The sequence below is a fragment of the Abramis brama genome, assembly GCF_963993115.1.
Source record: "Abramis brama genome assembly, chromosome: 16".
In the NCBI taxonomy this organism is placed as follows: Eukaryota; Metazoa; Chordata; class Actinopteri; order Cypriniformes; family Leuciscidae; genus Abramis; species Abramis brama.
In genome coordinates this window covers 19,109,485-19,136,522 of record NC_139978.1, presented here as the reverse complement: position 1 = coordinate 19,136,522, position 27,038 = coordinate 19,109,485, and the positions used below count along the sequence as shown (strand labels likewise).

The 27,038-nt window shown below is 39.9% G+C and overlaps 3 protein-coding genes across 5 annotated transcripts; 1 reads left to right on the top strand and 2 right to left on the bottom strand.

The window, feature by feature from the left end:
* The first annotated feature begins 1,396 nt into the window (after positions 1 to 1,396).
* Positions 1,397 to 5,121, top strand: LOC311066525 (uncharacterized protein). The gene is made up of 4 exons (XM_084087748.1): positions 1,397 to 1,717; positions 2,563 to 2,663; positions 2,771 to 2,844; positions 3,791 to 5,121. Exons 1-4 carry the CDS (start codon positions 1,517 to 1,519, stop codon positions 4,942 to 4,944), a joined length of 1,530 nt encoding a protein of 509 aa, XP_083943874.1. The 5' UTR covers positions 1,397 to 1,516; the 3' UTR covers positions 4,945 to 5,121.
* On the bottom strand, positions 2,732 to 5,746 carry LOC311066526 (uncharacterized protein). 2 transcript variants are annotated; one of them, XM_084087749.1, is made up of 3 exons: positions 5,489 to 5,746; positions 5,159 to 5,303; positions 2,732 to 3,650 (listed from the first exon to the last, which is right to left on the bottom strand). In XM_084087749.1, exons 2-3 carry the CDS (start codon positions 5,240 to 5,242, stop codon positions 2,850 to 2,852), a joined length of 885 nt encoding a protein of 294 aa, XP_083943875.1. In that variant the 5' UTR covers positions 5,243 to 5,303; positions 5,489 to 5,746; the 3' UTR covers positions 2,732 to 2,849. The 2 variants fall into 2 exon arrangements, 1 of the variants encoding a protein (XP_083943875.1); XR_014603099.1 differs by lacking the exon at positions 5,159 to 5,303.
* Positions 5,747 to 11,811: 6,065 nt separating this feature from the next.
* LOC311065722 (beta-1,4-galactosyltransferase galt-1-like) lies at positions 11,812 to 25,436 on the bottom strand. 2 transcript variants are annotated; one of them, XM_084086420.1, is made up of 2 exons: positions 25,142 to 25,426; positions 11,812 to 16,068 (listed from the first exon to the last, which is right to left on the bottom strand). In XM_084086420.1, exon 2 carries the CDS (start codon positions 16,006 to 16,008, stop codon positions 14,755 to 14,757), a length of 1,254 nt encoding a protein of 417 aa, XP_083942546.1. In that variant the 5' UTR covers positions 16,009 to 16,068; positions 25,142 to 25,426; the 3' UTR covers positions 11,812 to 14,754. The 2 variants fall into 2 exon arrangements, 1 of the variants encoding a protein (XP_083942546.1); XR_014602959.1 differs by lacking the exon at positions 11,812 to 16,068 and adding an exon at positions 22,419 to 22,506 and having other exon boundaries at positions 25,142 to 25,436.
* Positions 25,437 to 27,038: the final 1,602 nt, after the last annotated feature.

Below are 27,038 nucleotides of genomic sequence, written 5' to 3'. Positions count from 1 at the left end.
AAAGGGTGCAGCTTGGTTTTTTGTTTAAAAGAAAAAAAGCAGAAATGGCTGTATTTTGTTTTCCAAATGTATTGTTGTCATCAAATAATAGTATTAGAAAATTGGACGGTCATTTGGCTGATCCTATCTTTACCCGGAAGTAAATTACACCGTCGTGCGAAGTCATAGATATATACACTAGATGTCGCCAGGTGGTATTGGGGTCTGAGTATCAGGCTAGTGACACATGGTTTCACAACTCTAATGTACATGGGGCGAATGTACAGGGCTTAAAGTTCTCAGGCACCATACCTTATTTCAGGCAAAGAGCACTTTTAAATTAATTCAATACATTGTGCACATTTCCTCCCGGACAACTTTTCAGGCCTCAAATCTTTTCTTGCTTTTGACTGTCCCATTGACTTCCATAGTAGGAAAAAAATATACTATGGAAGTCAATGGGACCCAAAAACTGTCTGGTTACTGATATTCTTATAAATATCTTCCTTTCTGTTCAGCAGAAGAAAGAAATTCATACAGGTTTGAAACAACATGAGGGTGATTATATGATGACAGAATTTTCATTTTAAAAGTGAACTTCTCCTTTAAGCCCTGAATTTCAATGCTAAAGATTTGTAGAGATATTCTTATGCCTCTCCCTGATTGGGTACAAGACAAACACTCAAACTGATCTAATAAGTACAGCTTCATGGGGCATTTCACCTTTTGGGGCGCATGGGGCCTATACAGCGTGCACAGTTTTCATCTGGGTAATGTCTTTATTGCATTAGTTTATAGTGATGCAATGTCTAATGTCAGATTGTAGTACCCACTACCACATTCCTGCAACTCAGTTAACCAAAAATAACCAGTTCTGGGAACGTTGCTGACATGTTTAAAAAAAGGGTGCTATGTTTTAGCAAACAAGACAGTGATTCAGGTAAGATAAAGTTAGATTTGGTGATGTAGGCCTACACACCCAACTCAGAAACCAAAAAAAAAAAAAAAAAATGAAAGCTGTCACTTGAGATTCCTTGCCTACTACTCTCAGAAATCGCAGAATTTAAAGTTATAATAGGCTAATGTGCACACACAGAGACATAAAAGAAATAAATTTCATAACAGAAAATTGTTTTCCTGTTGCGATCATTCTGCATACAGCAGACTTAAACCTTGACAACAGATCACATTTATTTCATAAGATGAATTACTGAGATGAGGTAAAAAAAAAAAACCCAATGGGGGTCCGTGTGGGTTTTCTGGGTTTCTGGGTTCCGGAAGGGTCTAATGGATTGTCACCTTAAAAACAGTCCTTTTGTGTGGTGGAACAAGCAATGGTATATAGAAATATGTTTAACATCTTAATTCGCCTTTGGCTAAGCCCCGCCCTAGAATGTAGATTGACCAATCACAGCGCAGCCAAGAACGAGCTCCGACAGAGGTCCGACACTTTTTCACAGCGCTCCATTGACTTTAACGCAGGCGTCTCATATTTTTGTTTTCGGCAGGCTATTACAGTCATAGTTGTATCAAAAATATGGTTAAACGTTGTGCCTGGGGCATCTGTAACACTGATACGCGTTTTCCAGAGAGGTTGGAGGGGGGTGTCCGTTTTTTCCCCTTCCCAAAACCGAAGTCAAATCCTGACAAGTGCCGTCTTTGGATTAAACTGTGTGGACGTCCTCACAGTCAGCTAAACCCCTCAAGGATCAACAAGCACACTTTTGTGTGCTCTAAGGTAAATTTTGCTTTTAACCTTACTGTGAAGTATAGTTAGACAGTTTTATGCTGTTTTTAGGTTATGATTTTGGTTCTCTACCCTAATTAATGAAGAATCAAGGTGCTAGCAAGCAAGCTTAGCTATAGTTTAGTTATCACGTAAATCAGGATTGTGTGTTTTGAATAGCGGCTGGATGTTATCTAACTTTGTTATTCAAGATACAAACACCTAACGTTAATGTTACAGACGCTGTTGTGGTAGTTTTGAAGGTGACTAACGTTAGCGCCACCGTGTTGGCACAGTCCAACAATATTTTATACTACTATTTCATAGGGGTGTAACGATACCCTCATGTCACGATTCGATACATATCACAATACTGAACTCACGATACGATATTATTGCGATACTCCAAGGCATATGGTAAAAGGTTAACAAAAAATGTATTGTTTATTAAATTTAATTAATAAGTTTATTAAACTGATAAATTTGATATTACATTGTGTGTATAAATAAAATATTCTTGGACTTGGAGCTGAAACCCAAAGCACAGGACAATAGAGACACCAGAATAAACAGGCTATTCACGATTCTGAAGCTTTTTCTCTGTCACTGACTAGATACATTAAAAATGGTGTAGGCCACTTTTTTACACAGATATTCCCCTATTGCATTATTACACATTATATTCAACATTATCTATAATATTTGAATGTAGTACTGACACTAAAACTCTGAAAACCTTAACTTTTTCCTCACATAGTAATTTTTATTTTGAGTGAACTATTCAGGATACATATTGTTGCATTTTTGTATTGCCCTATATTGTGACACGATATATTGTTACACCCCTACTATTTCAGCATTTTGTCAATGGGGAACCAAATCCCGAATTCCCAAATCCAGTCCCTGCTATTCATGTTGAAGGAAGTGCAGTCAAAGGTCGAAGACTGCCGACTAAAAGGTAAGAGTTATAATATAATAATTAAATTGCAGAAAGAATATTACAGCCACAACACAGTATCAGAATAATTTCAAACACTTTAATCGATTTCACATATGTATTTACAGAGGCATTTCCACAGTATCAGGCTCATCAGTGCAGGATACCACATCAGAGGAGTTGTCCATGGTCATTGAAACAGGTAGGCTACAGTTCATGTGACTGTTGTGGACTCTCACTGCACATTGTAGGGAGAAAGTATTCAAAAAAGTACCAGTCAAGTTTATCTTTTATTTTCCTCCACATCTCAGGATCAAACCAAATTCGCTCCAGGTGATAGTCACTTTCACATAACACAAAAAGGTCACACCATGGCATCCCAGTTATCCCCAATTGTCCCATGATTTGGAAGTAATATTCGTGTGTACGATTGAGCCTGTAGGTGTCATCACTAACCTGTTTAAGGTACTGGCAATCGGTGTAACTGATTTTCATTGGACATTTAATTTCTAGAAGTCCATAGGTCTCATTCTCACCACTCTTAACCCTTCTGTCAGGGGATGTACCCAAATAGGGGGTGTTAGGGTTGATGACAAACCCACACACTTGAACTTCATTACCAGTGATGGCAGCATACTGTGCTGCAGCGGCTGGCTCAAGCTCCAGGCCCCTCTTCATGGCTTTTGTCATAATGTTCTTCTTCTTCCTCTGCATGATGGTGGCAAGTTGTTCAAAGTCGGCTCTTCTAGAAAATATTCTCTTGAAGGAGGATGAGGTTAGGCGAATAGAGCGGACATGATGCCAGATATTGTTGCTACTCTGCTGTCTGGTTTTTTTCTCAAGTGCCTCTGCCTCAGGTTTTGAGACTACCATGGTACTGAACCTTTCCATCTGCACTTCATTAAGGACAGTACAGAAAGAGCCTGGCTGTGGTGGCAAAGGGAATGCTGGGAAGTCAGTGGAGTTTGATTGGGAGGATGCTTGTGAAGTGTTGTCCAATAGTGGGAGCTGTATGCAATGAAGGGGGGAGGGGAGAGAGAGAAATACATTTATTATTTACATTGTTTCCTGTTTTTATTTATTTATTTATTTATTTATTTTTAACTAGGCCTCATTTAAATAATTTCATTGTTATGTTTTTTACACAGAAAACCAGATTCACACAGCAGACCAGATTCACACAGAGGATCCACACCAGGATCACACAGAGGACCAAGAGGAAGAGGAAGTAAATCGATTAAAGAGGCAACTTGCCGATAAAGAAAAAGAAAATGCCTTGCTGAGGGAAGAGATTAAAACTTATCAAGCATCTCACCCACTCACCCACACCACACCCACTCAAGCTCATTACCAACTCACACCAGAGACTATATCTAACTGCAGTGTGCCTGAGTACTTTAAGTACTGCACAGGTTTTAGTTATGATGAGTTCAACAAGCTGTGTGCATTTTTCAGGATACCCAGCACTGCAACAGATACACAAACACTTAGCCCTGTGACATACCACAGAGTAGATCAGCAGATCAACCTCATGCCTTTACGACAACAGTTTCTACTCGTGCTTATGAAGCTGAGGCAAAACTTTGATCTGAAAGAGCTGGCCTTCAAATTTCAAGTTCCAGAACGAACTGTTAGTACTTTATTCAATTCATGGATTGATTTCATGTATGGTAGACTAGGCAACATGTCTATTTGGCCACACAGGGACAGCATAACAGAAAACATGCCTGACAACTACAGAGCAGAGTTCCCAACAACCTTTGCAATTCTTGATGGTACAGAGATTAAGATAGAAAAACCAACATCACTGTTACTTCAAAGTCAGACTTACTCAAACTACAAATCTGCCAACACACTTAAATGCCTTATTGCCTGTGATCCTCGTGGCGCCATTATCTTTGTATCCACACTTTACACAGGATCAATCTCAGACCAAGAGATATTTAGACAATGTGGAATCAAAGATTTACTGAAAGGTCTGCTTCAGTGTGGCTACCTTAAGGCAGGTGATGGGCTCATGGTGGATAAGGGTTTTCTTATTGAGAAGGATGTAAAGGAGCTTGGGCTTAATTTGAACATTCCCCCCTTTGCCAAATCAAATAGTCAGATGCCAGCTACAGACGTTGAGATGACAAAGAAAATAGCCAAACACAGAGTACATGTAGAAAGAGCCATAGCCAAAGTGAAGAAATTTAAAATGGTTTCTGGAAGGATCCCTAATGTCAGGCTTGGAAACATAAATCAGGTATGGTTTGTGGTCTGTATGCTGTCCAATTTCCAGCCGAACATTATAAAAGCATAGGATCCAGCTCAATGATCTGTCTGTACACACAGCTAAGATAAGCTCCTGAATTTGAATGTTTTTATGTTTTAACTGACATGGTTGATAAATCAGTTACTGTGTTGTTATTGTGAATGAAATCAAATTTATGTTGGCTATGTGACTGTAATAAAATGTCTCCCTGCAAATGGTAAGAAATGAGTCATTATCTTTATCAGTTTTACATTTGCTTTACCTGGTAGCTCAAGCCACTTCCAAGAGGGTACTTCTCCTGACCTATTACAACATCTATCGGGGGTTTGCTTGCTATGTAGCTCATAGGTGTCCCTGTCAGCTCTCTCAATAACAACAAATCCTGATCTGTTACCTCAGAGGTGGCCCTGTGACATGGAAAAGTCATACATTTCTAAATGTCAAGTGATCTGAAATACAAAATACATTTCTGCTTATGTCATGTGCTCTCAAACACAAAGGCTACATAAAAATAAGTTGGTTATTATGGTGGAAGGACACAATGGGATAGCCAGCCTACATGGTGTTAAAAATCAACATAGTTGTGACTCACCTGTCATTGCTGTATTGGCAGAAGATGGGTCTCCGTTTTCGTTCCGTCTTGGCCCTGGCCACAACGACTGCTGTCACAGGCTGTGGTGCTACTTTGGCACCTCTTGGCTTATGCCATTGTTGGGGTAAGCTTGTGGAGGACTGGACATGCACCGTGTTTATATTTTGTGCTTTGCAGAGATCCAGGGTGTGGATAAGCCCGATGATTTGCGCGCAAAACCCTGTGGAGCTAACCAAAACATCACCTTGTCAGCTAACATTAATGGGATACTCCACTTTAAAATTAAAATTCTGTCATCATGAATTTCTTTCTTCTGCTGAACAGAAAGGAAGATATTTAGAAGAATATCAGTAACCAGAGAGTTTCTGGTCTCATTAACTTCAATAGTAGGAAAAAATATATACTATGGAAGTCAATGAGACCAGAAACTCTCTGGTTACTGATATTCTTCTAAATATCTTCCTTTCTGTTCAGCAGAAGAAAGAAATTCATACAGTTTTGAAAGAACATGAGGGTGATTAAATGATGACAGAATTTTCATTTTAAAGTGGAGTATCCCTTTAACGTTACCTAGCAATACCGGTTGTTGATACGAGAGCACATCGCTGCTAATAAATACAACGTTATACTCGCATAGTCCGTTTGCTTTGTAATAACGATTATAGAAGTGAATAGAGACCTACCCAGCTTTGCATGAACAGTGTTGCTCCTTGATATTGTTAGTCCCAGCCTCCGTCTCGATTAGTAGGATATGCGGTGGTTCATTTTTTGACTGTGACCGGTATGCTTTTGCCTCTATTTGGATGCCTTGTTGTTCCTTGCGTTTCACCTGTACGTCTTGAATATAGCCTTCGAACGCATATTGCAGCCCCTTTTGCCTACTTCTATCGGACACTTTATTTGCTGCTTTATAAAAGTTTGATGAAATTTCAGCAGGAAGAGCTGTCACAGCATAAGCCATGTTGATACCAAAACAGAGCCCAGCTGTTTGACCATTTGTTTGTCGGACGTAGCAACAGTAACTAAGGGGGGCGGGGCTTAGCCAAAGGCGAATTGAATCTTTATTTTTATTATTTTATTATTTCATTAACTAATTATGTTAACTCAACTAATTTAATGTAGAAGAGATGGACACTAATCTCTAATTAAATAATGTAAACTAAGTAGGCCTAAATGTATTGATTAGAGTTTCCCCTGACTAAAGATTTTCCACTGTTGAATATGCAAGTGTCAGAAAAAAGAAAAGCTTATACTGCTACAATGGGGTTTAAAGGTGCTCTAGGTAACTTTTTAAACTTAACTGAACAGCTTTGGAGTCAGTGGAATGGTTATATTACTTATTTCGAGTTGAATGGTGGTGGTTTCGCACCCCCCTGGTGCCCGAGAGCGGAAAAAACTCAACTTTGGGCCGGCGGGTCGGCGTCAGGAAGTATCGCGTGATATCAGGTCTCGCGATGTAAGGAATTGCTTGACGGCACTGCACACGTACACGCCCCCATTCAAGCACCGGCTAGCTATAAGCAAAGGGCAACTATAGATTGAGTTATGGCTGAGGCTGTAAAAAAGATGCAGAAAGCTAGGAAATCTTTGTCGGAGGACCAATGAAAGAGGAAACAGGAGACTGACCGAGCAAGAAGTCAGACTCGAGTAAATATCGGACCGGTTTTTTCAGAATGGGGAGAACTGAGAGAAACAGAAGCCTGCAAAACGGATGCTGATCCTGCTGTTGCACTTGTAGGCTAAGTATCTTTGGAATAAACTGTGTTTAATATTTAAATTTCAAGTAATTGCGACCTCAGGATGTTTGCTATTGTCTGTAAAGGTTTTTATTATGATCGCTGTCTGTTACGGGCTTACTAGTACACTAGATACTAGGCTATAACTTTGATGTTAGCATTGTCATTAGCAAACACGTTTGATTTCTGTAGTTGTTTGGCTGTTCCTCTGTCGGTTTTATTTGTGTAACTTACACTTTTATTTTATGTCACTAAGTCAACGCGTCTGATAATAGGCAATAAACATGTTGCACATATCATGATCGAGCTAGAAAAAACGTTCTGATGTCTTCTTAGACAAGCAAAGGTAAACCGTCACTCTACCAGATTAACTTATAGACCTTACTAATATAACTTTAGACAAATATTAGCCTCCGATATATATATTTATGCTCATGCCCATTCTCCCAAAAACAAACAAACACCAAAGCAGTAGTTCGCCTCGTTCATATCGTTCGTTCCCGGTAAAAATAATAGTATGCATGACAACACAATAAAAAAAAAAAATAAAAATAAAAAAAATCGCCATCAGTTGGAAAGAAAATATTGCTTTACTTGCCTCGGTAGACCTAACTGGTTTTGAAATAGCCAGTTCCTCTGCTCAGCTGGGTTGACAGCCGATCAGCTGGGCTGCTCGTGGCGAGGGGGGGAGGGACAACAGTTCGTTTTTGGGCGATTCCACAGTTTAGGGCTAACTGCAAGGACAACAGCCTGCAAAAATCAATCTTCATGGAGAAAGCCATTGTCCTCAGGTTAACATCCTGAGAAAACCTGGGGTACAGCTGTGTGAAAGGCAGGATAAATCTGGCAATGGTAAACTAGTAAACTTTGATCAAAGTTGAGTTGATGTCAAATTTAACGTATGTAACATGGACGGAAAAACAATGTAAGTTCAAGCAGAAAGTGTACTTAATCTAATTCAGTTTAATAAAATCTGGTTGAATCCCAGTTCATGTTTTACTTTGTTCCTAATTTGGTATAGTTATGAGTCATGCGTTGTGTATAGTTCACAAAACTGGTAATAGGACTTCCATGCAGGCAGGGTGGCCATCTAATATTATCTGTTCTATAAACTTAAAGGTGCATTTTTGAGTCTGGTATGTTCATAAACTGAAAGCCAGCAAAATTACTAACAAATACCACAGGTATATTTTTCAAATTTATTTGCCAAATGTAGAAGACAAAGGAACTCCTACAAGTGTGCTAAGTTATAACGTGTGTAACGGGGACGGAAAAAATTAAACAATCCTGCAAGATTGCCTTTGTAACACAAAATAATACCATTTCATGAAAACTGGCATAGAATAGAACAAGAATAGAACAAGTTCATAACACATTAAAATAACCTGTCATCATACTATCAAATTTAAAGATCATACAGATTGTGTTAACGCACTATTAACGTGTTAACTTCGTCAGCCTAAGCTATATTCTTACGAACATTGGACAGAAAAAAAAAATCATCAAAAAAACCAACAAAAAAAAAAACAGAAAAATGTCATTGACGATGTTGACTTTCATGAACAGCTTATTGAGTCAAAAATACGCAGAAAACAACGTTGGAAGTTGGACAGACTGAAAATTTCCGTCTAAGTTACGAACAAGATGTGCAGAATCTGTCAAAATGTATAAAACCACCATTCATGCATGCTCTTTCACGATGAACGACGCTTTCGGTCCGAAACCACTCGCAATCATCCGACTTGCACACTCTTTTATCCTTTCTCACCACAATGATCCCATTTAATGTTTACTTAACCAAAGTTTACCACGTTCGTATCATTTTAACGTTCGTAACCTTTTGGACAGAATCCACAAACTTACCCACATTCGTCGAAATCCGTGAAATCCTGTTAACACTTTCTCACACGCAGAGCGACCGTGACCTAGACAATCTTATTTCTTTGATGAGAACCGTTGAGACATTAGGAGATGGAAATTCAGCGCCAGAATAAAATGTTCGAGCGTTATGATTTTTGGACAGAAAATCTCGGCCCCTGTTTTATCCCGATTTATTAACAGTTTATCATGTAGCAACGCATATGAGAATTTAACCCACACAAGATGGTTGTATCGTTATGCTACTGATAGAACTACATGGAAAAATTATATCTCCGCTTCCTTTAGAATCATAGTTTAACGTGCGTAACTGCTTGGACAGAAAGTGTAACGAACGTTAGTAAATGTTTCCATTGCATCGTGGTGGATTAAGGGAATTCTACTTTCAGTGTTAGTAGTAGTATTTTGTAGAAGACACACCAAAATAAATGTTTTGCGCCAAAATTCAGGATTTTATTAAAGGAAATGAAAGAAATGACTTAGGAAAAATCCAGATGCACTGAATGTCCCACCGTGACATCCGCAATTTCTGGGGACGGAAATAAAATAAAGTCTCATTACACGATAATGCCAAGGCCTAGTGGGATAAAAGTAATTTTATTATTTCTTACATCTATCTTTAACAAAATAGTGAACTAAAAATAAAAAAAATGACAACAACTGGGTATTATTCAATCTATATTGTTCATTACACCCCTTGTGGACAGATACTGTGGAATCGCCCTTTTACAACAGAGTGTTTGAAAGCATTTACTACTAGACACTAGGGGGAGCTTCGTAGAGAAAAAACACTCAGACTTGCCTGGTGTCCCTTTAACAGATATGCTATATGCTGAGGGAGAAACTGCAAATTTAACATTTTTCTCTCTTCTGACTTTTCTTTTCTAAGGCTATATCCTAGAAAAATCCTGGAAACTCAAAATTAACTCAATAGCATCATATGCTTATTTCAAAATCAAACATGTAATGTAAAATTTAATGATTTACTCAGTTTACCTATAGGTTTAATGAAAGCCAAGATGTCTGAGATGTAGGCTACGCCTAATTCATGAAAATATGAAATAATAACCCCCTTAATTACAATAATTATTCAATTTAAAATAATAACACTATAACAACATGCCACTTCCCTACATGTCAAGCAGTAAGCGTGCTCCACACTCCGCATTTGCTTGCCCAACGCCTCGATTCACACTTTGTTGTAGGCTACCCTTTTTGCATTTGCGCCATAGTAAAGTGACATATTACTGACTAAATGACTTTAAAAGATCCTGGATATCATCCATATTGCCAGCATATTGCAGATGTGACTCACACAAACACGAATATCTGCGAGAGCAGTGATGTTTACATAATTACATTTTTTTTTTTAATTCGTTTTGGTATAGCCTACAGTTTCAAATCTAGTACAAAAACCAAAATGATCACACTGGTAACACAGTTAGTCATTCTTTCAAAACATGATCTCATGCTTTATTCAGTTGATCTCTGATACCTCTAACCAAGTTTCAAAAATATATTAGACGTTATGATTTCGACCAAATGCGTCGGCGCAGTATATGTTGACGAGTCAACCGCATTTCAACGTTGAATCGATGTTTTATTTTCGACGTAATAACGTTCTGATATACCGACCAAATAGTGAACGTTGAAATTTGATCGACGACTGATACTAACCTTTACAACTAAAAATCAACATTGAATCGACATTGGTCTGCTACCTGGGATATTATGCATGAGGAAATGGCTGGGAAGACAAGGGGAGCAAGGACTGTGTGTTCTGCAAAGAGAGTTGGGGGTAAATAAATAATTTTGCAATGTGCTGCTGTTGCTGCTGGTCAAGCAAATGTTTGTGCTTTGTTTCTGTTTGATATAATTGTACATATATCTATTAAAATACTGATATTGTGGCCTATAACTCCTCCCCGAACTCCCCGCTGCTCTGTATCTTGCTCTCTCATTGGCTGTCGGTCATCACCGATGTAGTTTTCAGTCAGAACACTTTTCACACAGCAGGATTTTGAATCGCCGACAGGTCCAGATATTTAGCATGCCAAATATCTCACAACTCGTCTGCGATTCTCTCAGATCGCGTCTTTGCTCACTCACACTGCGTGATTGTCACTCGCGTGAACAAGCACCGATTTGCCTGTGATTTCGGGCATTTGTCGGCGATTTCTCCAAACCTGTCGTTGAGCCAAAATCGGGGCTAAAATCGTGCAGTCTGAACTCGGCATAAAGAACCCGCATATGTCTATACGCGTATCTAAAGGCGAGCATACACTGTGCGATGTCTGTGCGATTTCAGCAAGGAACCTACTCACACTGAACGAGTAGATCGCATGCGATGTAAAGCCAAAGCTCAGGATTTATGTGCTCACACTGTACGGTCCGAACGTCGAGCTGCGACTTGACTGCTCACACTATATCTGTGAAATATGCGCGAATCAGCGCGATAAATCCTCGTGCCAGGTTGCGCCTATGGACGATATCATGTAGCCTATCCAGAGATATTGTCAAAACAAGCATCAGCTATCAATATCAAGAAGATTTAGCATTTCCAATTTATATATTCAATTACTAGTAGGCTAGTATTATTGTATTATTATTATTATTATTATTATTAGGGAAGGCTACTTTTATTATTAAACTGATAGGCTATTATAATTAAATAGCCACGCAACAAATTTCATAGCGCATCACCGCATAACCAACGCGCTGTGAGGATAATAAAATATTAGCCTACATAGAAGCTTTACTTCTCCTCATTAAAAATTGTCTAAAACTTTAGGTCGATTACAATTAATTATATACATATAATTAATTATTAACAGTCTATAATATGTCCGAACACTGCAATAATTCATCAATGAAAATTAAAAACAGCTTTATTTAATTATTATTTTTTTTAATAATAAAAGAGGCAAAGTGTACATCGCAGGTGGCTTGGAAGAAGTGGGTAATGGTTAATCCATTTTGCAACACGAACTGGAGGTAAACAACAGTAATAGCTTTGAACTACAGAACTTAAAGATCTCCCTTTTTTCGTTTTTTTTTTTTTTTTTTTTTTTTTGCAGATGAAACTGTTTTCACGCAGGCGCAGTGAGGGAAAAAACACTGAGTTTAGGGCAATCGGTTCGTAGCTCTGCTTCAACTGTGCGATATAGTCACGAGGAGCGACCAAAATTTCTAACATGCCTGAAATTCATCCGACCATCCGATTGCCGGTCGTGAGAGGTTAATCGCCTCTCGTTTCCCCCTGTACACTGCACGAACACGGCACGACAAACGACGCACGACAAAGCTGAAAATCGGCCCGACCCGAAAAAGAGTCGCACGAGTCAGAATTCGGCTCAAAATCGGACGAAAATCGCACAGTGTATGCCCGCCTTAACAGTAGTTCCGCATTATGTGCACGCGATGTTTTATTTATTTTTATACCGTGTATTCTCTGTGTCAGTGGCGGTTCTAGGATTTTTCTGTAACAGGGGCCATTAAGGGGCCACATGTTACATTCAGGGGCCAAATACAGGGTACATTCAAGCACACAAAATTATTTATTCAGTATGGTGCAAATACATTTCGGCAGTCATTCCTTTTTCAAACGCTCTAATAAAAAATTATGAGCCAGTAAAGTTCTTAATGATTTTTTTCATTTATTTATACTGTGCATAAAGGACACAATGCACTTCTTTCTGAATTCCACCTAGCTTTTAAGTATCATAATCATGTCGTCGCTTATAAACAGTAAATTATTGTTAATTGTTTGGGGGTGGAATTGCATCTGTGATCGTTGTGAAGAATTCTCCGGTTGCTCTTCTCGTCGACGATTGATGGGTGGGAATCTCTAGGCACCTCACGATTCGATTCGATTACGATTCAGAGGGTAACGATTATCGATTATTAACGTTTTTTTTTTTTTTTTACTACTTGGTACTTTTAAAGCAAAGTATTTATGATGACCCATAACGAACTTACTTCCAATACTTCTTATATTAATTTTATTAATAAAACAAATGGAAGTGATTTGGCAAGTCAACTGTAAGGTTACATTTGCCAGCATATGTCCCAACATTGCAATGAACCAACAGGAAAATAAATGTGTGCCTGTACTAGCAGCATACTTGTAGTAAATTAATACAAACTTCACCATATTCTGAATCTCTAGCATTTAATAATAGACTTCTAACCAACATCCTCCTGTTATGTGCAATGAGCAATATAATCCTTCAGACAAAAAAACATTCTGTAGAAAATTCACAAACAGTTTTCGTTCAAAAATATAGAATTATGTACCAGCAGCTCTCATATAATGCTTGTGAACTTATGCATATTCTGAATAATTAGTAACATAGTTACACAGCTGCTCTTATTCACAACTAAATAATAAAGAGTTATGACTTGAAATGTTTGCTGTATACCACAATCAAAAACAGCTTATACAAAAAAAGTGAATGAACATCTGCAGAGAGCACAGTCAAAATGTAACTTTTTGTGACTGACATTGCACATATTGCAGGGCAGTATAACGTACGTATAACAGATCGGTTTACAGCATATTGATGTGAAAACTAAACAATACAGAAAGCAGCTCTCATACAAAAAATACTAAATGGGTAACAATGAAATTTCCAATTTTCCATACGTTATAGCTTTTAATGAAGAGGGTGCCGTTCGGATTTGGCGCTCAGCCATCATGCGTTATGTGCAGGTAATGTGCGCGCCACGGACTGTCCGCGCACTGCACGTCCGCTTTAGAGTTCCGCCTTTTGCGTTCCGTCAATATTACGTTATTAGGAAAAAAATATATATTTTTTTAGAAAATCGATTTTTGACATTTGTGAATCGATTCAGAATCGTCCACGTCGGCATCGCGATGCATCTAAGAATCGATTTTTTCCCCACCCCTACGGGGGCCAATCAGGGGCCAATCAGATTTCAGCAGGGGCCAGGGCCCCTGTGGCCCCGCCTCTAGATCCGCCCCTGCTCTGTGTAAATCCATGCACCGAACCATGACGTACATACCGTTTCGGTTCAATATGAATACATGTAGGCCTACCATCGGATCATATTTTTTTCTCCCCTCCGATCTCCGATCTAGCGCTCTGGGCCAGTATCGGCACGATACCGATGACGTGGATCGGATCGGGACATCCCTAATGGTGTCCATGAAGATGTGAAAAAATAAATCTAGCTTACACATTTACCAAAATTATTATACGCCTGTTTAACCAAAGCCAATTTGTGTGGGTTTCTCCCATCCCCATACAATGTCACTTTTCTGTCTTTTACGGTCCTGACGAGAACGTTGGTCTCCTCGACTGTGAACTGCTCCTGGCGTGCGCCTGGCAAATCCACCATTATAATAGCAATCCGCCATGGAACAAGCACGCCTGCTCTTAAAGGGAATGTGAGATGATGCTCTGATTGGTTTATTTCACGTTACGTCCAAACCACACCTATGAGTAATTTAGCTACTTCAGACCAACCCATTTTAGATTTGCGTCGGGTGCAAGAGTCATTTATCCCGCTGGTATAATAGCAACAGCACCTTAGATCCGCCCACAAAGTTACTTGCGTTTCGCGTTTGATACTTGCATTTCAGATCGTTAAAATAGGGCTCTAGGTCTTATTTACATTAATACACAAATTTCAACTGGAAATCTTCAGAAGACCCGACAGCTTCAACGTCTGGTCAACGTTCGGTGTCAGTTCTTGCTCATAGTCCCAGACTCTTTTGTCTACAAACAGTTGGTCTTTGGTAAGATGCCCCTGCAGTGGGACTCTCACATGAACAATCCTACATACATCAAATGGTACATGGTAACAATCTCCCATTTCTTTCAAAGTGGAATGCACTGAGGTTTGCTGCACCTTCCTTGGGTTAACAATCATCTTTGTGGGATTGTAAATGTTCTTTCGATCAGGCTCTCTGTAAATGTGCTCCATGATATTGACACCAGGAATATTATTCCATTCTGCTCGTTTGAACTTCCCACTGTCCTCAAACTGTGTTTTGGGGAATATGTGGTTCTCTATGAGGAACACCCCAACATTAGGATGAGCAGACTGAAGATCCTCCATAAGAGATGGTAAATTGGTGTGTTTGTACGGCATTATGATCTCATCAATATCGTTCAGGAGAACGTACCTGGATTGATACATTTGCCTGTAAATGCACTCATTGAGTGTTACTATCTGACCATAATAATGGACATCGCCCTTGTGCGTCTTGATGTTCCAGCCTGAGGACGGGTGTAGAAACTTGTCGATAGGCCATGAAACAATCTCCAATATCCCCTCTGTTTCATAATGTTTTAAGAGCTTTTCCAGGTCTGGACCACATTTCGTTTTATAGATGACCACATGCTGTACACCCAGAAGCTTGTACATCTCCATAGTTTGAACAAACTGCAGTACATTGTTGTAGTCACCAAAAAGGTTGGAAATGCAAATCGTGAAGTTAAACTTGAAAGTCTCTCTTGCCATCTTATTTCGAATTGGCAGATACTCCATCTTGGGGTCAACTGAATCTTTCTTGTCAGTTGTTATGAGGACATGTGTTGAATTTTGCATGCGTTTACCTTTACAAATCACATCTGAGGCACCATACGGAAAGCTAAAATGGTCAGTGTGTATCTGGACATCTGCCTGAACAGTTCTGCAGACATGTTCAGTGCTGCAGTAAACACAGTAAAGTGGCTGAAGACTGTTTCTGTTGATTATGCTGATGACTCGAATGACCCCGTCCAGTCTGTGGTCGATAAACGCAGACACCATTAAATGCTTTGAGCCATTGATGGGCATTATCGAATTTGAAGCCTCCAGGATTTTTAATTTGTTATTTGTTGGAGAAGTGTAGTATATGTGATTTGTAAGATTGTCCTTGTACACCAAAACCAGCATGCCAAAAACAGTTACAATGAATTATAGTGAAAGAAGTGCCTTCAATCTGTATTTTTCCATCTGTAGAAAAAAGCAAAAAAATGTGTCAAAAAAATGCAAAATGTTAAAACAAATAAACAAACAAACAGAAACTATTACTACAGGAGGCTACAGAAGGCTACAGGAGGAGGAGCATCACAATGGGGCGTCAATGAAGCAACATCTATTTTAAGTTTTATTTTCACCAAAAATGACCATATTGTTCATTTCATAGGTGCATCAGACTGGTTTCTTAACTTAAATACACAAAGAATATGAATAAACAAAGGTATAAAGACATGCACGTGTTTCCTTGCTGAATTCAACTCTTATTTCATCCATCAGACTAATAAACAACAAAAAAGCACAACATGATGCTTTATGACAATTTAAAGATATGATTTAACCTTAATATAGTGCTTCTTTCTATCTGTGTACACAAATATTTTTTGTTATTGTAAATGTTTTTTCTTATAGATTTGACCATGTTTTTCCCCCTGGTTATGTTTGTATATGTTGTACAAATAAATAAATAAATAAAAGCTTGGGATTTCTCTTTCATGGTGTCAGGATTCCATCACCATCTCCTTCCACTCATTCCCTCATTCCGCCCACTCAGTCATTCACACGCTCATTGTCACCTGATTACTAATCACCGTCACCTGGACCTCATCATCAGTTCACCCATATATACCTGCTACAAACATTCAGTCATTGTCTGATCTCATCTACACATGACACAGACTCTCTGCCATACTTACCTGTATACCTACCTTCAATCCCAATCTTCTCAGCCAGTCACCATTCCGTCTTCTAAGGAACTCCTTCATCATCATCTGCAAGAGAAAGAGAGAGAGAGACTTGGTTACACTTCAGTTAAGCTATCATTTGAAATTCAACTTACTGTTTACTCACCTGTTTCGCTGTACCGATCCATTCTGCAAATTAAAGCATTTAACTTACCATTCTGTCTGCTTCGTCTATGCCAAACCTGACAGAAGATCAGACCACCATGCAGAATCCTTTGGAATCCACAGCGAATTCACCTGTCAATCCGATCGCCATTCATCAACACACCTCTTCAGCTTCACTTCCTCAAGCGCCCGTTGCTTCGTTCACTGCCTCAGCGTGTCCCATGGCCCGACCAGCGACATTCTCCGGTGAGGCGGAGGACTGCAGTGGGTTTCTATTTCAGGTATCTTTGTATTTCTCCATGAAAGAACATCAATTCATCAACGATTCAGCTCGTGTTGCTTTCATCATTTCACTTCTGTCTGGGCAAGCACTTCAGTGGGCACAGTCTCTGTGGAATTCGGATTCGGAAGTCGTCAAATCCCTCTCCGTTTCATACAACACTTCAAAGAAGTTTTCGGTCAAACAGCTGCCGATCTATCAGTACATGATCAACTCTACAATCTTCGTCAAGGCCAATCTTCTGTGAGTACTTTCTCTTTACGATTCCGCACTTTAGCGGCATCCAGTGGTTGGAATGAGGCAGCATTGATCACAGCTTTTCGTCATGGTTTGAACCCTAACATTCGTCAGTTGATGGTGGTTTACGACGACAGTCTGGGAATTGAGAAATTAATTCAAAAATCCATTCGAGTTTCGCAAAGACTATCAGCCTGTGATTCTCCGACTCCCACTGTATGTCCTCCGCCCACGGTTCCATCAGTCACTCCTCCAGCACCAGAGCCTATGGATCTCGGCTCCGCCCATCTTCCAGGTTCAGAGCGTCAACGACGAATTCTTCATAAACTCTGTCTCTATTGTGCATCTGATAATCATCTTCTCAGCTCTTGCCCTGTTCGACCTCCATGCCCAGCGGTAAGCACAATTCAAGTCTCACCTAAAATTGAAGCTTTAAATCGCACCACTGTGCATGTATTAACTTCTTGTATTTGTGTCTCAGCGCAAGCCCTTATTGACTCTGGTTCGGCGGGGAATTTCATCTCCACACAGCTTCTCCAAAAATTGAACATCCGCAAACATCGCAATTCTCAAGACCTCCATGTACAAACCATCCAGGGAAAACCGCTGGGTCGAGGTCGAATTCGTCACTGTTCACCTACTCTGACGCTGTGTGTTGGTTGTCTTCATTCAGAGGAGATTTCTTTTATGGTGCTGGAGGAGTCCACCGCTGAGCTCATCCTGGGATGCCCCTGGTTAGTTTAACATCAGCCGACGCTCCACTGGAAATCTGGTGAAGTATTACGTTGGGGTGAGTCCTGCCATTTGTCCTGTCTGTCATCCATCAAGAAAATCCCTTCATCATCGACGCCTCAGAAGAGGTCCAAAGTTCCTGTTTGTTCCACCTCGGTTGAGAACCCTGAAGTAGAGCATCAAGTAGAGATTCCAGTGGAGTACCAGGCGTACCAGGATGTGTTCAGCAAGAAACTGGCTACTAAACTACCACCTCATCGGCCATGGGACTGCGCAATCGACTTGCTACCTGGAGCCACTCTACCTAAAGGTCGTATCTATCCACTGTCCATCCCGGAGCAGAAGGCCATGGAGGAGTATGTGGAGGAGGCTTTATAACAACAGTTCATCCGCACATCGACCTCCCCTGCCGCTTCAAGTTTCTTCTTTGTGGCTAAGAAGGACGGAGGCTTGAGGCCCTGCATCGATTATCGTCATCTCCACTCTCAAACCGTGAAATACAGTTATCCCCTTCCTCTGGTCCCAGCTGCCTTGGAGCAGGTGCGTGGGGCTCGCATATTTTCGAAACTGGACCTTCGGAGTGCATACAACTTGATCCGTATACAGCATGGAGATGAGTGGAAGACAGCGTTCGTCACCCCATCTGGCCATTATGAATATCAGGTTATGCCCTTCGGGCTGTCCAACGCTCCAGCGGTCTTCCAAGGCTACATGAACGAAGTGTTCCGTGAGTACCTCAACCGCTTTGTGATTGTCTACATTGACGATATCCTCATCTATTCATCTTCAATTGCTGAACATCATCGTCATGTCATTCAAGTACTAGAGAAACTGAGAGAACACAAGCTTTACCTGAAATTGGAGAAGTGTGAGTTCCATATCACCTCTGTTCAGTTCCTGGGTTACATCATAGATCAGCATGGTATCCAGATGGACCAGAGGAAGGTGGAAACAATCCAAGACTGGCCATTACCCACATCTGTCAAAGAACTTCAAAGATTCCTCGGTTTTGCAAACTTCTACAGAAGAGTCATCAAGAACTACAGTCTCATCAGTGCTCCTCTCACATCTTCATTAAAGAATCGACCCAAGTCTCTGTCCTTGAATCCCACAGCTATCCAAGCCTTCCATCGCCTCAAAGAAGTCTTCACGACAGCACCAATCCTCATCCATCCCAATCCAGAACTTCCTTTCATCGTTGAGGTTGATGCATCTTCCACTGGGGTTGGAGCGGTGAGCATCACCAACACTCCCAGGAAACTACCTGAGGGTAAACTTGTGCCACTACCTATACCCAGACGCCCTTGGTCACACATCGGAGTGGACTTCATGACTGACCTTCCTAGATCCGGTGGATTTACCTGTGTGCTCGTCGTTGTGGATAGATTTTCCAAAGGCTGCAAGCTGATACCTTTACCTGGTTTACCCACGGCTTTAGAAACAGCTGAAGCATTGTTTCATCATGCATTCAGAAATTTCGGCATTCCAGAAGACATCGTTTCGGACAGGGGACCCCAATTCATCTCCTGGGTGTGGCACGCCTTCAAGCTCCTCGGGGTCACTGTCAGCCTCTCTTCAGGATATCATCCGCAGACCAACGGCCAGACTGAGCGGAAGATTCAGGAGATAGGATGTTATCTGCGAACTTATTGCCACCAGTACCAAGACAGCTGGAACCGATACCTCCCCTGGGCGGAATACGCTCAGAATAGGCTATGTGCACAAGCGTCGCGACGAACTTCCGCTATTGTCAGAAGTCGGCATATCAGTTTCCGGTTTACGGCTGTCTTCATCGGCATCCGCTGTAAACAAACAAGATGAGTGCTGCTGTTGTACGAAATATAGAGATACTATGTGCGTGACACATCTAAGTTTCTAAGAACTGTAGGTGGATCTTACGGCCGTTTCCCACATACTCCGTGTGCAGTGTGTGTGTGTGTGTGTGTGTGTGCGGTGCAGGAGCAGCACGCGTTATAGTGCTTCACATATGATGCGTTTGCAGTGAATAACTGATTCATGGCTGTACCACAAACACTTACTATTTTTATTTAAAATCCAGAAGTTACGCTGCAACTTTTATTTAATAAAATGTTTTTTCAGCATTGCGATTCTCTTTGTACACATATAACCTACACTCTTTAATGGACGCATGCACTTAAACACAATTTAAACAACGTAGGGCTATTATTCCATGCATTACTTATATTAAGTTGCTCAAGCAAGTGGTCAAATATTTAACTGTAAATTGACAAAAACAGCCGACTCTCATGCCTTTTCTTTTCCATTAAAATTTTAATAAAATAAATCTTGCATGTCACAAAGAACTTGTTTTTCCACCTCCACGAATGAGAGTGTTGATCATTATGTCGCCTTGTTGAAGTAAATTGTAGTTTACCTTGCTTTACCCCGGTCTTCTAAAAGTAAAAAGATGACTGTGAAAAATAGTAGTAGGCTTACAGAATTAAATGCATTTATGGTGAGATTACTACAATTTATTGACAAATTACAATTTATCTAGATCGTTTCCGCACCGAGTCCATTTCTGCTGTGCTGCAAACGCTGAATTAAAGTGACAGCGCATGTTTCGTGGTCAAAATTAACAAAGATTGACATGAAAATGTAGTAATTTCACCATAAATGCGTTTAATTAAATAAATTGTAGTCTCATTCGTGGAGGTGGAAAAACAAGTTATTTGTGACATGCAAGATTTATTTTATTAAAATTTAAATGGAAAAGAAAAGGCATGAGAGTCGGCTGTTTTTGTCAATTTACAGTTAAATATTTGACCACTTGCTTGAGCAACTTAATATAAGTAATGCATGGAATAATAGCCCTACGTTGTTTAAATTGTGTTTAAACGTGCATGCGTCCATTAAAGAGTGTAGGTTATATGTGTACAAAGAGAATCGCAATGCTGAAAAAACATTTTATTAAATAAAAGTTGCAGCGTAACTTCTGGATTTTAAATAAAAATAGTGTTTGTGGTACAGCCGTGAATCAGTTATTCACTGCAAACGCATCATATGTGAAGCACTATAGCGCGTGCTGCTCCTGCACCGCGCGCACACACACACTACACACACACTGCACACGGAGTATGTGGGAAACGGCCGTAAGATCCACCTACAGTTCTTAGAAACTTAGATGTGTCACGCACATAGTATCTCTTTATTTCGTACAACAGCAGCACTCATCTTGTTTGTTTACAGCGGATGCCGATGAAGCGGCCGTAAACCGGAAACTGACATGCCGACTTCTGACAATAGCGTAAGTTCGTCGCGACGCTTGTGCACATAGCCTATTCCCTCACTCAGCGTACCACCGGGCTCACCCCCTTTCAGTGCTTCCTCGGATATCAGCCACCTCTCTTCCCTTGGTCGGGTGAGCCCTCGGAGGTTCCAGCTGTCGACTTTTGGTTCCATCAGAGCGAGGGGGTATGGGACTCAGCTCATGTGCATCTACAACAGGCAGTGCGGAGGCACAAGGATCAAGCGGATCGTCTACGAGCCGATACACCCCAATACCAACCTGGTCAGAAGGTGTGGTTATCGATGAGGGACATTCGCCTCCGCCTGCCTTGCCGTAAGCTGAGTCCTCGATTCATTGGACCTTTCACCATCCAGAGGCAGTTGAACGAAGTAACCTACAGACTCAACCTTCCACCTCAGTACAAGATCTCTCCTTCCTTCCATGTCTCTCTCCTCAATCCCTTCACTGACCCAGTCTCTTCTGTTCCCTCAGATTCCACCTCGGATGACGTGCCTCCTCCCGTTCCTGTGGAAGAAGAGGCCATCTACAGAGTTCGAGCCATCTTGGACTCCTGGCGGCGAGGTCCCCGTCTGGAGTATCTGGTGGACTGGGAGAACTACGGTCCAGAGGAGCGTTCCTGGGTGCTCCGTGATGATATCCTAGATCCAGCCTTACTCTCCCAGTTCCATTCTGACCATCCTGACCGCCCAGCTCCCAGGGGTCGTGGTCGACCTCGCCGCCGGCAACATCTCTCTTCTTCCCAGCCATCAAGAGCCACCTCGGGAGGGGGGGGGTACTGTCAGGATTCCATCACCATCTCCTTCCACTCATTCCCTCACTCCGCCCACTCAGTCATTCACACGCTCATTGTCACCTGATTACTAATCACCGTCACCTGGACCTCATCATCAGTTCACCCATATATACCTGCTACAAACATTCAGTCATTGTCTGATCTCGTCTACACGACACAGACTCTCTGCCATACTTACCTGTATACCTACCTTTGATCCCGATCTTCTCAGCCAGTCACCATTCCGTCTTCTAAGGAACTCCTTCATCATCATCTGCAAGAGAAAGAGAGAGAGACTTGGTTACACTTCAGTTAAGCTATCATCTGAAATTCAACTTACTGTTTACTCACCTGTTTCGCTGTACCGATCCATTTTGCAAATTAAAGCATTTAACTTACCATTCTGTCTGCTTCGTCTATGCCAAACCTGACACATGGGTCATCAAACCGGATTTTCATGTTCAAACACAACTGAACTAACCACTCTTATGAGATTAAAGTATGTAGTGTCATGGTCTTGCATTGTACTATCAACAATAAACAAGTACAACAAAAAAATCTTGCGTAAAACAACTGATGAAGACTGATGATAAACAACAAAGAATAACTTCCTGAAGACACTGTTCTCTCATTATGGATTCTACAGTGGTTTATGTCATTGTTACTTCCAGGGTACGTTAATCTGCAAGGCTATTCAAGAAGTACACTTACAGGGGAATGTATTTTTTTTTGAAGAAGAAAAAAATAAATTTTGATCATTTTGAGATAAAAAAATGTGTAGGTGGTTTAACTGTCTGTAATAGGGATGTCCCGATACCACTTTTTGCAGAACGAGTCCGATAACGATACTTTCATTTTTGGTACTTGCCGATACCGTAACCGATCCCTGAATTTTCACTGCATTTGTAATTTTTAAATGTATTGGTAGATAAACCAAAAGAATATAAATCATATTAGTTGGCTTAATTTGTTCATCAAATATATATTACTTTCAGTTATTTTCATGCTCAATTAAGCCTGCTAAAATGCATTGTATGAGCTTCTGTTACTGTCACTGTTCATTCTATTGCTCTATCATATTTTATCTTTCATTTAATAGCACAGCACATATTTAGAGCTGCTTCAGCAGGGCTCAGTGCTGAGGATTGGGTCAGCGGTTCAAATGTTTGTCAAAACCAGTGAAATATCAATTATTTAATCCAATTTTGATACTACAACAAAAACTACCAGCCTAATTAATGTGAATTTAAAACAAGTAAGCAGTCAGTGACAAAATAACAACAAACAATCAAGTTTTTAGAGTTTTTCAGGTAGATCTAACAGGTACAGAAATTATTCATATCTCTCTCTCTCTCTCTCTCTCTCTCTCTCTCTCTCTCTCTCTCTCTCTCTCTCTCTCTCTCTCTCTCTCTCTCTCTCTCTCTCTCTCTCTCTCTCTCTCTCTCTCTCTCTCTCTCTCTCTCTCTCTCTCTCTCTCTCTCTCTCTCTCTCTCTCTCCTCTCTCTCTCTCTCTCTCTCTCTCTCTCTCTCTCTCTCTCTCTCTCTCTCCTCTCTCTCTCTCTCTCTCGTCAGTTAACGTTAGCTACATGCCTCGTTTTATTTTCTTTGCCATTGACATCCGATTGAACAAACTTTCCACTGATGTCTGTTTAAAGGGATGTGCTCGCAAAATGTGCGTGGTATCGCGAATTTTTATGAGTACGAGTATATGAGGACAGTATCGGCCCAATCCCCGATGCCAGTATCGGGCCATCCCTAGTCTGTACTATTGCAAAAAAAAGTGGCGCAAGTAATTTATTATTATGATTATTATTAGTTAAAATTTTTTAATAAACAGTAAAGCAATTATTTTTAAAATATAGTTCATATGTAACCAGGAAGCTATTTTGTTGTCATGTGAAAAGAAAACCAGAGGCTGAGATCAGATCAGATAGAATAGCACATCTTAAAGGGATACTCCACTTTAAAAAGAAAATTCTGTCATCATATACTCACCCTCATGTTGTTTGAAACCTGTATGAATTTCTTCTGCTGAACAGAAAGGAAGATATTTAGAAGAATGTCAGTAACCAGACAGTTTCTGGTACCATTGACTTCCATAGTATATATTTTTTTCCTACTATGGAAGTCAATGGTACCAAAAACTGTCTGGTTACTGACATTCTTCTAAATATCTTCCTTTCTGTTCAGCAGAAGAAAGAAATTCATACAGGTTTGAAACAAAATGAGGGTGAGTATATGATGACAGAATTTTCATTTTAAAGTGGAGTATCCCTTTAATAATCATCTCAAAATTCAACTCTAACTCAAATATTTTTTACTTGATGGTTAATGTCACATTTTAGCTTCATTCATTTTATAGAAAACTATATAGACGTTGGTTTAAAACCAAAATGAATACAAACAGTACATTTACAAGTAGATTTAAAAAATGTATGTCTCAGTAACACTTTACAATAAGGTTTCATCATTTAACATTATTTAATATGAACTAACAATTAACAACACTTATACAGCATTTATTAAACTTAGTTAATGTTAATCTTCTAAACATTAACTACAAGTGTTTTACAAATCAAAAATGTTATTTGTTAACATTAACTGTGAACTACCATGAACATGGACATTTGTATTAACTGCATTTATTATGAGACCTTATTGTAAAGTGTTGCCGATTTCTCTTTAAAAGGTTTTTTATCACCTCACACTTCATTAATCAAAATATATTTATATAAGCCTACATAAAAATAAACACGTTTCAATACGCTGTAAACATTAGTTGCATCCTTAATCTAAGGTTTGTTTGACTTCCCTCACCGAAGTCAACAAAATTGCAGAATTATCCCTCGTGATGATAATTAGGCTACTCATAAATTAAAATAGAAAAATAGATAAAATAGTAACAGTACCTTTACGATATGGAAACGTTGTCCTGTAGCGGATGTATTCTGTAGAGGTACGAAAAATGAACAAACACAATTCGGTACAACAATTTGGAAAAACAAAACAGGTTCCTGAGTTAAATATCCACATAACTCTTGTACTGCACGTAATTTGAAGCCAAAGAGCCTTTAGGAATCTGTGACCCGTTCATTTGATGCAACAGCCCTTTAGAAATGTAAGAGGGCTGTGGAACATAAGAGGAAGCTCCAGCTGTCTATGTCCCTTTCTTTTTACACAACAATAACTGCGCATGTCAGTGCGCCAATTCCCCATACGTAATCATAACGTAACCATTGCATCACACATGAACAGCAAATCAAATTACCCAATTTACATACAAAATAAATCATAAAATAAAATCTCACATTTTCTTAGAAAAACAAATGTCCTCATTTCACATATACAAAGAACAAATAAAAACTCACTTTTTCCCCATTGAACAGGACTTACAGACCCTTTCCAAAAAATTAGAATATCATGGAAAAGTTTATTTATTTCCATAATTCCATTCAAAACGTTAAACTTCCATAGATTATAGATTCAGGGCCCACAACTTAAACGATTTCAAGTATTTAGTTGTTTATTTGTACATAATTTGGGCTTCCAGCTCATAAAACCCACGAAAACAGGATTTCAAAAAAAATTCATATTACATGAAATCACACAGTAATTACACAGTGATACCATGGTCATTGAACCAGGTTTTGGTTATTTTGGCAGTGTGGGCAGGTGCAAATCCTGCTGGAAAATGAAGTCAGCATCTCCATAAAGCTTGTCTGCTGAAGGAAGCATGAAGTGCTCTGAAAATGTCCAGGTAGACGGCTGCGTTGAGTGGACAGCACAGTGGACCAACACCAGCCGATGACATGGCTCCCCAAACCAACACAGACTGTGGAAACTTCACACTGGACTTCAAGCATCTTGGATTGTGTGCCTCTCCATTCTTCCTCCAGACTCTGGGACCTTGGTTTCCAAATGAGATGCAAAATTTGCTCTCATCAGAAAAGAGGACTTTGGTCCACTGTGCTTTATTAAATCCAGAGTCAACGCAGCCGTCTACCAGGACATGTTCAGAGCACTTCATGCTTTCTTCATTTTCCAGCAGGATTTGCACCTGCCCACACTGCCAAAATAACCAAAACCTGGTTCAATGACCATGGTATCACTGTGTAATTACTGTGTGATTTCATGTAATATTCAAATTTTTATAAATCCTGTTTTCGTGGGTTTTATGAGCTGGAAGCCCAAATTATGTACAAATAAACAACTAAATACTTGAAATCATTTAAGTTGTGGGCCCTGAATCTATAATCTATGGAAGTATAATGTTTTGAATGGAATTATGGAAATAAATAAACTTTTCCATGATATTCTAATTTTTTGGAAAGGGATATCACATGCCATAGCAGACCCTATTAAATGGTTAAAGTTATTACCTTGTGTTTTTTTTTTTTCCTTAAACACATCATACCAACAGTCACAGATATTGTGCAGAATTACACAATGTGAAAATGGAAGCTTGTGTACAGAAAAAAAAAAACTTGAAAACCATAACAAAAGTGCTATGACCATTTATTTTTATTTTTTTTAACAATCAAACTTCCTAGGCCTTTTAATAACACGTCCTGAACGAGTGACCACACCTTTAGGTGCCTGCTCCCCAACTACTGAGGATGCATGTTCAACCAATTGAAGAGGCTGCCGTACAGAATGAGGAACTCGCACCATGCGACCTGACGGCCTACGTACATGAGGAACAGAGGAGATTACAGACGCCCCATTTTCACCAACCAGCGGCCCTCCTGATGACAAAGGGAGAGAACCAGACAAGGCTGTATATAGCGGTCTCAACCCCTGAACCCT

What these genes read in the sequence shown, in the direction of transcription:
- LOC311066525 (XM_084087748.1), top strand. Translation starts at nt 1,517, where the DNA reads ATGGTTAAACGTTGTGCCTGGGGCATCTGTAACACTGATACGCGTTTT. An exon ending in ACACTTTTGTGTGCTCTAAG is followed by an intron (nt 1,718 to 2,562) that starts GTAAATTTTGCT and finishes CTACTATTTCAG; the next exon opens with CATTTTGTCAATGGGGAACC. An exon ending in CGAAGACTGCCGACTAAAAG is followed by an intron (nt 2,664 to 2,770) that starts GTAAGAGTTATA and finishes ATGTATTTACAG; the next exon opens with AGGCATTTCCACAGTATCAG.
- LOC311066526 (XM_084087749.1), bottom strand. Translation starts at nt 5,242, where the DNA reads ATGAGCTACATAGCAAGCAAACCCCCGATAGATGTTGTAATAGGTCAG. An exon ending in GAAGTGGCTTGAGCTACCAG is followed by an intron (nt 3,651 to 5,158) that starts GTAAAGCAAATG and finishes CATTGCATACAG; the next exon opens with CTCCCACTATTGGACAACAC.
- LOC311065722 (XM_084086420.1), bottom strand. Translation starts at nt 16,008, where the DNA reads ATGCTGGTTTTGGTGTACAAGGACAATCTTACAAATCACATATACTAC.